General features: G+C 56.5%; 1 protein-coding gene across 1 annotated transcript in view; it reads right to left on the bottom strand.

Annotated features, from left to right (window-relative positions):
* Positions 1 to 8,529: 8,529 nt before the first annotated feature.
* Positions 8,530 to 12,371, bottom strand: part of PALM (paralemmin) — a 62,930-nt gene continuing 59,088 nt past the window's right edge. Inside the window, 1 exon segment of the mRNA XM_065422226.1 lies at positions 8,530 to 9,149. Coding sequence (XP_065278298.1) covers positions 8,530 to 9,149 — 620 coding nt within the window.

The following is a 12,371-nucleotide window of genomic DNA, read 5'->3' as shown; positions in this document are numbered from 1 at the left end:
CATAGATTACCCATCTATCTATCCATCCATCCATCCCCATACATTACCCATCGATCCATCCCCATACATGCCCCATCTATCCATCCATTCATCTCCATACACACCCATCCATCCCCATACACACCCCTCTATCCATCCATCCAGCCCCATACATTACCCATCGATCCATCCCCACACACGCCCCATCTATCCATCCATCCATCTCCATACACACCCATTTATCCATCCCCATAAGCACCCCTCTATCCAGCCCTCCCTCCCCATAGATTACCCATCTATCTATCCATCCCCATACACGCCCCATCTATCCATCTCCATACACACCCATCCATCCCCATACACACCCCTCTATCCATCCATCCAGCCAGCCAGCCCCATACATTACCCATCGATCCATCCCCATACATGCCCCATCTATCCATCTATCCATCCATCTCCATACACATCCATCCTGTTCGGAGTGTTAATATTCAGGCCTGTATATTTGCCAGAGAGAGAATTTTGGGTCTTCTTTGCCCATTTGACTTTTGATAGTTTTCTATTCTTACTAATATGTGTGAACAAAGACACTGAGTGTTATACCTGCCCGCAAGCAGATGGGGTGAAAATAGATGATAGAGCTAAAGTGTTGCTGGGCAGAGTGGGAGTGTAAGTATACCAGCGTACACTTGAAGGACAGTCCTGCCTCAAACGCCGCTCCCGAGAGAAGGTCAAGCAACCAGTTGGGAGGAACAAGGGCGGGGGAAGCATCAGAAACACTAAAGGGCCAAAGAAAGGCCTGTCCCTGACTGAAGCACAACCTCACACTTTACCCCTCCCGTGGGATACAAAAGAGGTGGTACGAAGCCCCCAGACTCATGACTCTCCATGACCATAAATGGTAAGGGGTGGGACCAAGGGTGGGCACTACAGGTATAATTATGCCTGCTAAGGAGGGGGGAACTGGGATCCTGGGAAAAAGGCTCAGCGTCCTCGTCAGAGCTATGCGTATGCTTGCTTGAAACTAATGCCAATAAACATCGCATTGCCTGCACTTCGGACTTCTGGTCTTCTGCTTCCTGTCTGCGTGACAAGAACCAGGGGAAGGGAAAAACCCCTAATCACACCCATCCATCCATCCCCATACACATCCCTCTGTCTATAGTACTTATATGCCCCCACACACACTTTACTGTGCCCAGGGCCGGCTCTGGCTTTTTTGCCGCCCCAGGCAAAAAAGCCTCCCGCCGCCCCCCCCCCCCAGGGGAGGGTGGCGAGCCCCGCTGGGGAGAGCGGAGCCCCGGCGGCCAGAGCGCCGGGGGGAGGGCGGCGAGCCCCACCGGGGCTCCGCTCTCCCCGGGGGCCAGAGGCTGCGCCGGGGGGAGGGCGGAGAGCCCCGCCGGGGCTCCGCTCTCGCCAGCGGCCAGAGGCAGCGCTGGGGGGAGGGCGGCGAGCCTGGTCGCGGCCCCGCTCTCAGGCCAGAGCGCCACGCCGTCCCCCTCCAGGTGCCGCCCCAAGCACCAGCTTGGTGGGCTGGTGCCTGGAGCCGGCCCTGACTGTGCCTCTCAGCCTTTGATTGAGCCCTCGGATGCTTAGGGTGATGTGGTGGGGCAACAACTCACTGGCGTGGCGCCTCCTGCTGGTCATCCAGGGAATTAGCTCTTTCCAGCCTGGAGCGCCCTCTACAGGCCGGTTGATGTCTCGCCTGCCGCTGGCCCCTTGTCCCTCCCAGACCCCGGTGCCCTTTGCCCAGGGGTTCTGCCCACCACGGTACCCTCTGTCTGGGTCTCCCCTCCCAGGGGAACTCCCACCCCCTATCCCCACCTTGCCTCAGTGGCTACTGCCAGTCACCATTAGTCCCCGCCCCCTGGGGCAGACGGCAGTCTGTAAACCACTCATCATCGGCAAGGGGGTTTGGACGAGCGGCCTCTGCCTATCTCTGGGCTGCCCCTCTGCAGCCCTAGTGCCCTTTTGTGGGCCCTTAGCTTGGTCTGCAGCCTGGGGCTTAGCTAGGCTGGAGCTCCCCAGCTCCCTCTGCCCTTCCCCAGCCCTGCACCACCCTAGGTACCCTCCTCGGCTTCCCAGCAGCCAGGTCCTTCTCTCTCACAAAGCTAGAGAGAGAATCTCTTTTCCAGTCTCTGGCCCTCGGCCCTCTTATAGGGCCAGCCGCAGTCTGATTGGGGCGTGGCCCCACCTGTGGCTGCTTCCCCAATCAGCCTGTCTTTTCCCAGCTGCAGCCCTCTCCAGGGCTGTTTTAACCCCTCTGGGAAGGGGCGGGGTGACCACCCCACTACAGGTGACCAGACAGCAAGTGTGAAAAATCGGGACAGGGGGTAGGGGGGGTAATAGGAGCCTATATAAGAAAAAGACCCAAAAATCGGAACTGTCCCTATAAAATCAGGACATCTGGTCACCCTACGGGACGCTTCCATGCAAGGACCAGGGTGGCGAAGAATCCAGGGTGACGTCCCATCTCCCCGCGCGGGCCTCTGGGGCTGGCCCCAAAGCAGAGGGCAGAAGCATCCGTCTGATTAGTCACACAGTTTATTGGCTTAGTTTGGGTGTATTACAAACAACGGGGGCTGTAACTTCAAACGGCTCGTCACAATTAAAAAGCACAGGAGCACGGGAAGTGCACTTCAGCCGAGTCACGCAGCGGGGGGCGGGGAGGAATGGGGGGGGGGCGGTGGGTGTGGACTCACAGAGGGACCGACCTGTACACACACCGGCTGGGAAGGGGCCAGGCAGATGTGGGGGAAAGGGGCTGGGGAGGGGGCTGCACACCAGTCTCCCATTCAGAATGTGCTGGGCACCTGCTTTCTCCCCCTCAAGCCACCCCCACCCTGATCCAGCTGGGGAATCAAGGGCCCGATCCGGAGTCCATTAACAGCAGCAGCGGAAAGCCCATCAGGAGCAGACTCGGGCCCTAAGTGACTAGGCTGGTGCCTGGTTTAAGACTGACTTGGGTCCAGAGCTAAACTGGAACCTGGGGGAGGTCTGCCCCGTAGCGTAACTCCCCATCTGCCCCATGTGTGGACTGGGGGGCGGGACTGCCCCCAGAACAGCAAGAGCTCCCGGGGCTGGACTAAGGGCGGATCCGTGGAGCCCTAGGAGCCAGATCCCCACCCAGTAGGTGGCACGAAGCTGGCTGATTCTTGACAGCCACCTGCCGTGGAGGAGAGGACGCAGCCTGGCCCCACCCCAGGTTGGGACAGGACCAAGGAAGGGACCTACAGGAGGACAACGTGCACCTGGCAAGGGCAGCCGGGCAGGCAACGTCCCTCTTTGTACAGCTGGGTCACTCTCACACCGCCCCGCCACACCCCTCTTCACCCCCCCACCCCCTGAGAATAGACATAATTACAGGGTCCTTAACATTATTCTTCGGCAAAGATCTCAGCCATGGGGGCTAAGACCATTGGTTAAATGAAATAATTGAGGGGTGGTGGAATCGGCTTCAGGCAAAGCTTTGCCAGTGTCCATCCTGGATTGCACCAAACCCAATGCTGGGAAGCCGGGTGCCTCTTTCAGGGGTCACCAAGGGAAGCTAGTCTATACCCCAATCCCAGGGGAGAAGCATCTGTGCTACTGCTGCGTTTGAAGGCCAAGGGTCGGAGGCTGAGCACGGAGAGGAAAGTGTCGGCCTCCGTCTGCCCCTGGAGAAATGATTGTCACAGACCGAAGAGAACTGGCCAGCCTAGTGGAAAAATAGCAAGTGACTAACTGGGATCTGCTTCTCTGGACCCGGCCCTCCTCCCGCTACGAGAATCTTTGAACGGGAACGTGAGGAGCCTGGAAATGGAACCAGGTGCAAACAGGCGACGGATCCCTGATCCGGCAAAGAACATGCGCAGTTACACACGGGCGTTAGTGCTTTGCTGGATCGGCGCCTAGAAGAGGCAATAACAATTTGATTGTAAAATGTATTCGCTGTTGATCAAGGCTTCAGGTCGTGATGTCTCCCTGTGTGTGTGTGTGTGCGCGTGTGGGCACATAATTTTTAACCCCTTGGTTTCTATTTGGGGGCCAGCTTCACTGCTGCCTCCTTCTGGGCCCCTCTCAAAGTCAGTGGAGCTAGGAGGAAGAATGGGCACGGCCCCGGGTGGGTATTTTTCCATGGGCACGGCCCCGGGTGGGTATTTTTCCATGGGCACGGCCCCGGGTGGGTATATTTCCATGGGCACGCAGGCTGCTATGTGTGTTGTGCTCCATGACCTTCGCCAGGACCCCGAGTCCTCTCCGGCCGACTGACCGAACAAGGACTAATGCCAGGGATGAGAACCGCCGACACGTAGTGGAAGGGCGTGCAAACCACAGCTGGGTGCAGCATGGAGTAGCCATGAGGTGACACCGAGCACGGGAACCTTTCAAGCTGCGCAGCAGGGGAAACGCTCTAACAGCGAAGGCTACACAAATCGCGGGGGGAGGGAGGAGGGGGGAGACCATTGTGTGCAGTCAGGGGCCTGATCTTTGGTTAATCCTGGAGACATCACATTAGGGTGAAATTTACCCCTCTGCAGAGGGGCAGCAAGTAGCCTCGGCACCTGCTGAGTCCAGTTAAGCCTACAGGGCACGTGCTGTTAATCTTGCCCAGTGGTAATTTTCACATAACAGAACAGCCAGGATGACGTCCCCCTTCAGGACCTGCATGCCTGGGCAGAAGATGCTGTTGCTACCTGGGTGAGATCAGCCTCTAAGGATGATGTGAGAGAACAGGGTGAAAACCAAGGGAGCACAGAGCCACCTCCCCACACTTTTATCACCTACCCATTAACTGACCGACCTGGTGTAAAGATGGCAGAGCTGGCACTGATGCACCACACAGGTGGCATAAACTGGCATAACACCATTGGCTTCCCATTTACACCAGGTGAGAATCTGGCCCCATAGTGTCTAGAGCCAGGCGAACATTTTCAACAAATAAAAAGCATTCCTCAACTCCCAGGGCCAGGCCCTCCGAAGGCGTAAATCCACTGGAGTCAATGGAACTGGGCTGACTTACTCAAGATGGGGATCTGGCCCCAACTTGACCTTGAGGGTGTTTGGCGTGATTTCCGTGAACACGCCCAAAAGCTTTGGTGTTTGTCTGTCTGCAAGAACGTTCCTGGGACGCTCACGGCTCGCTCACGCATACAAACGTGTGCTCCGTGCAGGAAGCGTTCCCAGGGGCACCTCCTTAAATCCCTTCCCTCATCCCCGCTCATAACAAATTTCAACACTCCAGCTGGAGAGCAGAGGCGATACCCCAAAGACTCCGGCCCGCAACCCTACACCCTGCTTAAGGCCAAGTTCCCGGAGCGTTTTCATTGAGCGTTCGTCGAACCGTTTCCAGTAACGAGCAAATTTGTAATAATGTCTATCTGGGGCGTGGGAAAAAAGGTCTAAAGTCGTATCGATAAATGAGTCACTGCAGATAAATGACCCAGCCCCAATGCATCCCTGACTCTGTCGTCCTGAACCAAACACTAATGGAGCGCTAGCTTTTCCTTACACAAGCTCCAATCTCTAGTCCTACCACTAACCCTACAGCTCGTCTTATTTCAGCCCCTGTCACAGCAAAGGAGACCCAAGACCCACACCCAGGAGCTTTGTCTGTCTAGCCGGGAAGTCTTACCTCTAGCACCGAGCCTGCATTCTAATGGCACCCCCGGGTCATGGCCCATTGCTTGATTTGTTCTGCTGGATGGGGTTTGTCCTGTACTCCCATTGCCTCCCCTAGGGAACCCAGTAAAGGACCGCCCACTCCGAGGAGGGCCCAAAGGCAGCGAGCCAACATGCTGCCTTTGGGGGACTTGCAGCATCCTTGCGAATCTGGCCTTTGCAGAGCAGAACTGCCTCCCGGGTCATGCTCTGCTGCAGAGCCTGGGGCAGACCCCCAGCTGGTGTCAGTGAGCTGGCGTCGCTCCACTGAAGTCGATGGCGCTCTGGCAGTTTACACCAGCTGGGGGCTGGCCTGCAATTCATCGGGCGTGATCAGGGGAGCGAGGGGCTGATCTCGCCACGCCCACAACGCTACGCTGCAGGGAGAGTGGGTGCAAGGAAAGCGATTAGGGATCAGGGAGGCCTCTGTTCTGAAGAGCTCCCTCGCGAGGTGTTCCCGAGAACGGACGTCAGCCCGGATAAGAACCAGATGCTCCCTGGAGGTGGCTGGGGCCCAATGGCCAGCTACAGACTCGAACCAGGAGCAGCCAAAGAACTAAAGCCGAGCAAAGCATCACCACTCACTTCACTGCTTTAAAAGCCAGGTGCCCTCCTTCAGCATAACACAGTTCAAGAACAAAGATATTCTGAGGCCGGAAACCTCTGTGAGTGGCCCCCAGAGGAGTCCCCAAGCTCTGGGGCAGACCCACAACAGTCAGCGGGTAGCCGAGAGTAGAATCCAGCCCCATCGCTTTACTTGGGGGAGGGGGGATTTCTGCTTTCAGGTACAGCTGGTGCAACCCCATTAGTGTCACCAGGCCTGCCTAGGTTTCAAGGAGGGCAGAACTGGCGCCTGGTTTAGGGGTGTCTCCAAGCAATTGAGGCAGCTGCCAAACTCTGCCCCCCTTCAAAGCCATTTGTCGGGTCCCTTGCTGGGCTCCTTGGCCACAAAGTGAAAACCGTTTTGCTTTGCCAGGGCCAAATGTGCTGAATAAGCAACTGGCTCGAGGGGACCCATCAATGCCACTAGGTGGCGCCAAAGGCAAATCATAATGCCCCCACCCATGCAGCAATAGGGCATCTGGCAGGGCATGCTCGAGTGAGGACGTGCCAAGGGATTGGAGGGCTCAGACTTTGTCCAGATGAGCATGTTGCGTGGGAGGGCTGCCCTGGACCAGGAAGACGACAGCATTGATGCTATGGGGCTGCCGGTGCTGAGTGGGTGGAGGTGCTGACGGGGGACGAGGGCCCTACCTGTGGCTAACCAGGGCTCCACAATTTAATGACCACGAACATGTTCAGAACAACACTCCAGAACTCCCGACGAGCAGTCCCTTCTCCCGCTGGCCGAGACTTGGGCCAACCTCTTCCAATTTCACCCACCGTCCAGGGCTGGGAGCATCTCGGTCAACAGCTCAGTGGCTGATATCCTTACCGGCACGGCGTCTACAAGGGAAAAGTTCATGCAAGGGGAGACGCAGTCAATGTCCTTCCAACCACCTCGCCCCCTCACGGCCTTGTCATTCCAGCAGAGAAAAGCCAGCTAAGAAATGAAGGAGCCGCTCTTCTGTAGAAACCAGCAGAGGACATGACATCACAGGGGTGTGGGAGCTGATAGGCCCCGGTTCCGGCATTCAAACCAGTGGGGTCAATAAAGTACCTTAAGGCTTGTGGTCACCACTGTGAGTGCCGGACATAGAAGTTCCTTCAGAGAAGGAGTGACTCGAGAATAACTGATTCTGCTGCCTGGAAATCCAGCAGGGATCTGTTTATTTTTTACACCGCTGCATTTTTCTGGAGCTGCGCATTGCCCCTGGCACCACAGGAACGATCAACTTTAGGTGTTGAAACAACAGGTCCATCTCACAGCCCACCCCCACGGACCTTGGCCAAGCTGTGTTGGAACGTCACACACGGACTCCGGGGAGTGTCCTTTTCCTTTTGCCGCAGAAACAGTCCCTCTTGTGGCTGCTTTGAAGGCTCGGGTCAGTGCTTAAAAACTCTAAGCAGCAAGGTCAGGCCAAATTTAAGTTCGGCCCAGCAGCTCACGTGCCGGCCGAAACCTCTGCTTCAAACTTCTTGTGGAGCTGTGGTTTGGGGCGCTGTGTCTGTGACTTGTCGGGTTTCCCCAGACCTGTCGTCGGAACGAACCCGGGGTGAGGGGGATAGTTAAGCTGCCGCTGGACAGGCGGGCTCTGTCGGCTGGGCCGTGGCCTTATCAAGATGATACAGGTGTTTCTAAACCGTGGCCCGTTGATGCCAGGGCGTGTGGAGAAAGTGCTGGGACGTAGGTGGCCTCCCTCCTTCCCCTTCCAGAAGGCCGGAAAGAAAGTCCTAACAACAGCCAGTTCTTGAAGAACCATCTAAGGAGGCTTCTTAGTCCTATGACCCTCTCCTGAGCCCCCCCATCAGTGAGATCAGCTCCAGCATCCTTCGGATAACAGAGGAGGGTGTCATTTAACGAGGGGGAAAGCCATCAGTACGATTAAAAAAACGGGAGTCCTACAGGCAGGAGAGTTCTGTGATGGCCATCCCTGGTGGGCTGAGGAGCTCTGAGAAACCCCACCATGGCACAGGGGAGCAGGGGGGAGAGACAAAGGCAGGGGGAAAAAAATAAGCGTGTATAATAAATATAATATTCAGCGCCGGTGGCGTATTGCATGGAAGCGGACGTCAGACGAGCGATGCCGCGGCCGGGAGATGGTGCTGCCTATTATACACTTTACAAACACTGCATTTGTTTCCCCAGTCTCTTAAGAAAAAGAAGTTGTGTCTGGTAAGTAAATAAAATACTGTGTCACTTGGAGTTTGTGGAACCTAGCGAACTATGAGGGACAGGGTAACAGAAGATGGGGGGCAGTCCTTTTTGGCTGTACAATGAGGGGAGGTCAAAAGGAGCCGGCCGACGTTTCACATCACCGTGCAGCATTTGCAACGGTGTTTCTTCATGTCTAGGTCCTGATCGGCCCCCTTGGGATCCGTGTCGTTGGCCCCTGGCTTCTCCCCGACCTGGCCGTCTTCCTTCTGCGGCAGGGCGGCCACAGGCTCCACGGTGCTGCCGTTGGGCGGGGCGTGGTCCTTGCCCGTGCAGTCTGCCGCTCCAGCCGCTGCTGGCTTGTTGTCGGCATCTTCGATCACCACCAGCTCGGCCTTGATGGTGCCCCCCAGGCCCAGCACCTTTTTGGTCTCGTTCTCGTCCTCCACGTTCTGGTAGCCCATGAAGATCATGGTGACCGGCTGCTCTTTGCTAGGCTCTGCCCCTTCACCGGAGGCCAGGATTCTTGGGCTGTCCACTGGCTTGGCTTGCACCCCAGTGATCTCCTTCCGGGGCGTGGTCTTCTGGCTGGGCAGGTTGCTCCCGGGACCCCCCTTCTTGGCCTCTTCGCGCTCCTTGGTCTTGGAGTCCCTCCGGGAGGCCTCGCTCAGGTTTGCCTCATCTGCCTTGTGGATCAGCTCGTCCACCTCAGAGGAGCTGAGAGGGTGCACCCCGTTCTCGATGGCGCCATCCTCCATGTGGACCGCGTGCACCACTGCGGGAGAGACAGAGAAGACAGTGAGGGCTCAGAGGAAGGCCAAGGGGGCGTGTGCCAGGCTGGTCTAGAGATGAGAGGTGGTGCCTGGATCTGGGGTAGGCAGAACCAAGCCAGGGCTGGGGGCTTAGGTTTCAGACGGCAGGAATCTACGGAGCTAATCTCACATTATCGCCCCCATCTGGAGCTGGATGCCTCTTGGTTTAGGATCTGACCCACACCCAGAACTCCCCTTCTGGATCAGGCAGCTTTTGAGCCCTTCAAAGAGGCAGACACACCCCACACTCCGCTGTTTGCTGCACCCTCGACCCAGTCACCAGAAACAGTGGTTGTCATCCAGTGACACTCCCAGATCAGCACTTGCTACTGTCCAGGGAATTATTCCAGCAAACCCCCATCTACAGTCAGGTGAAGAGAACCAATGGCTTCTAAAGCAGTGCTTGGGACGGATCCCACTGGGCACCCACAAAGGAAAAAACCCTTTAAACAGGAAACCACCAGTCCTAGAATTGGTCAGCTAGGATACATCCACAGGCATAATCTAGATCAGGGGTCTCAAACTCAAATGACTACGAGGGCCACATGAGGACTAATACATTGGCCCGAGGGCCGCATTACTGACACCTCCCCCCCGCTGCCCTCGGCCCCGCCCCCACTCCACCCCTTCCATGAGGCCCTGCCCCCATTCCAACCCCTTCCCCGAAATCCCCACCCCAACTCTGCCTTCTTCCTGTTCCCAGGGGGTGCAGGAGGGGTGTGGGGTGTGGCGGGGGCTCAGGGCAGGGGGTTCGGCTGCAGGAGAGGTTCGGGGGGCGGGCTCCAGCCCGACGTGCACTGGGGGCAGGGCAGGCTCCCTGCCTGCCTGTCCCCACGCCGCTCTAAGAAGTGGCCGGAACTTGGGGGAGGAGGGGCACAGGGGTCTGTGTGTTGCTGTTGCTTCAGGCACCACCCCCAGCAGCTCCCATTGGCCGGGAATGGGGAACCGCAGCCAATGGGAGCTGCTGGGGGCGGTGCCTGAAGCAAGAGCAACACACAGACCCCTGTGCCCCCCTTTCCCACGTTCCGGCCGCTTCCCGGAGCGGCGCGGGGGCAGGGCAGGCAGGGAGCCTGCCCTGCCCCGGTGCACGTCGGGCTGGAGCCGCTCTAGGTAAACGCTGGGGGGCAGGGGGGTCACAAGGAGCTTGCGGGCCGCAGAAAACAACCCCGGGGGCCGCATGCGGCCCCCGGGCCTCGTGTTTGAGACCCCTGATCTAGATCATCCTCAGTACAGGGATGACGACCTGGGACATCTGTAAGAAAGAATCCCCACCCCTGAGATTAGTATATGCAGCCACTAGGTGGGGCTACTGCTCCATACTAAGGCATTTGGGTTTGATTTCCCCCTGGTGGTGACGACATGTTATCCCCATGGAAGGTGGCTCTGCTGTTTATTATGTGGCTAGCTTGGTGCATCTTTTCCCAGGAGCCAAGGGTGCGTGCTGCTTAGCCGACTGCTGCTCTGAATAATGCAAGGCAGCAAAATAGTGCAACCCACACACAGATCATGGGACAGGCCAGGAGAGAAACCCAAAGCACCTGATCAGAGCAAAATTAGCAGTCCACATACCAGGGGAGCCCCAAGCTCAGAGCTCCTGTCGGCATCCCGTGGAGATGCTGTTACAAACCTATCTAAGCAGAACACACGTCCAAGCCCAATGTGTGGAGTAGGTGTGGGGCCAGTGTCGGTTACCAATGGAACAGGGAAGGTCGCAGCACACCCTCGATAAGAGCCATTCATGGGGACTGATGTTGACTGAAAATGGGGCTGTGTTTGCCCATCGTTTGTAAATCGATCCCCCAACATCTGCTGAACGCTACAAGGGGCGAAGTGACTTTTAAAGGTGCCTTCGCTTGTTTCAGCCCCAATGCCTCCCTGCACCCGCCGGGCGACAAACAAGATCAAAGCTGCACTTGACCGAAAGAGTCTGAACGTCCCTCCCATCACACCTCAGCTGCCTTGCCCAGCAATCCATGCAGCTTCTGCCACGCTGGGGCATTTGTCCCAGCAGCCTGGGCCGATTGCTGCGAGGGGAAGGTTGCAGCAAATCACTAAGGAGTTCCGATAGTTAGCACCACCCTCTTGCTATCCGCTCACTGTCCCAGGAAGTGGCTGTCAGCTGATGCGGTGGCCCAACACAAAAGACAAAAGATAACTGCAGTCATGGAGGCTCTCAACCAGAAAGCAAGGTAACACAGGAAGTCAGGTCATATTAGCCCCCATTTCCAACACTAGGGAAACTGAGGCACAGGGCAGGGAAAGCAACTTGCCCGAGGTCGCACAAATTAAGTAGCAGAGCCAGGGCCTGAACTGGACCCAGAGTCCAGCATCCAAGCCACGGCACCACACAGCTTCGACCTAAACAATGTTACCTCCCACACACGCCGATGCATCAACTCGAGACTATGTCATGCATCCTATGAATCGTTCCTCCATCTCCTGGGGCCACCCTGGGACATGAAAGCGCTTATCTGACATCCTCCAACGAGAGAGAGAGAGAATCAGAGCAATGCAGGGCTGGAAGGGACCTCCAGAGGTCATTAAGACCAGCCCCCTGTGCTGAGGCAGGACCAATTACAGCTAGACCATCCCTGACCGGGGTTCCGCCAACCTGTTCTTAAAAACCTCCCATGACGGGGATTTCCCAGCCTCCCTTGGAAGCCTGTTCCAGAGCTTAACTCCGCTTATAATTAGAAAGTTTTTCCTAATATCGAACCTAAATCTCCCTTGCTGAAGATTAAGCCCATTACTTTCTTGTCCTATCTTCAGTGGACATGGAGAAGAACTGATCACCAGCCTCTGTATACCAGCCCTTTACATATTTGAAGGTCGTTATCAGATCTTCTCTCTCTCGTCTTTTCTCAAGACTAAAGGTGCCCAGTTTTGTGAACCTTTCCCCATAGGGAGGTTTTCTGAACCTTTCATCATTTTTGTTGCTCCTCTGGACTCTCTCCAATTTGTCCACATCTTTCCTAAAATGGGGTGCCCAGAATTGGACACAAATGAAGCCTCATCAAGGTCAAGTGGAGCAGGACAATCACCTCCCGTGTCCTACACCCGACACTCCAGTTAACACACCCCAGAATAAGAACAGCCTTTTTCATAGCTGCATCACATTGTTGACTCATATTCAATGTGTGATCCACTAGGACCCCCAGATCACTTTCAGCAGTACTGTTGCCTCA

This window comes from Emys orbicularis, chromosome 24, assembly GCF_028017835.1.
Source record: "Emys orbicularis isolate rEmyOrb1 chromosome 24, rEmyOrb1.hap1, whole genome shotgun sequence".
NCBI classification, from domain to species: domain Eukaryota; kingdom Metazoa; phylum Chordata; order Testudines; family Emydidae; genus Emys; species Emys orbicularis.
Note: the sequence above shows the minus strand (reverse complement) of the source record. Positions and strands in the feature narration are given on the sequence as shown.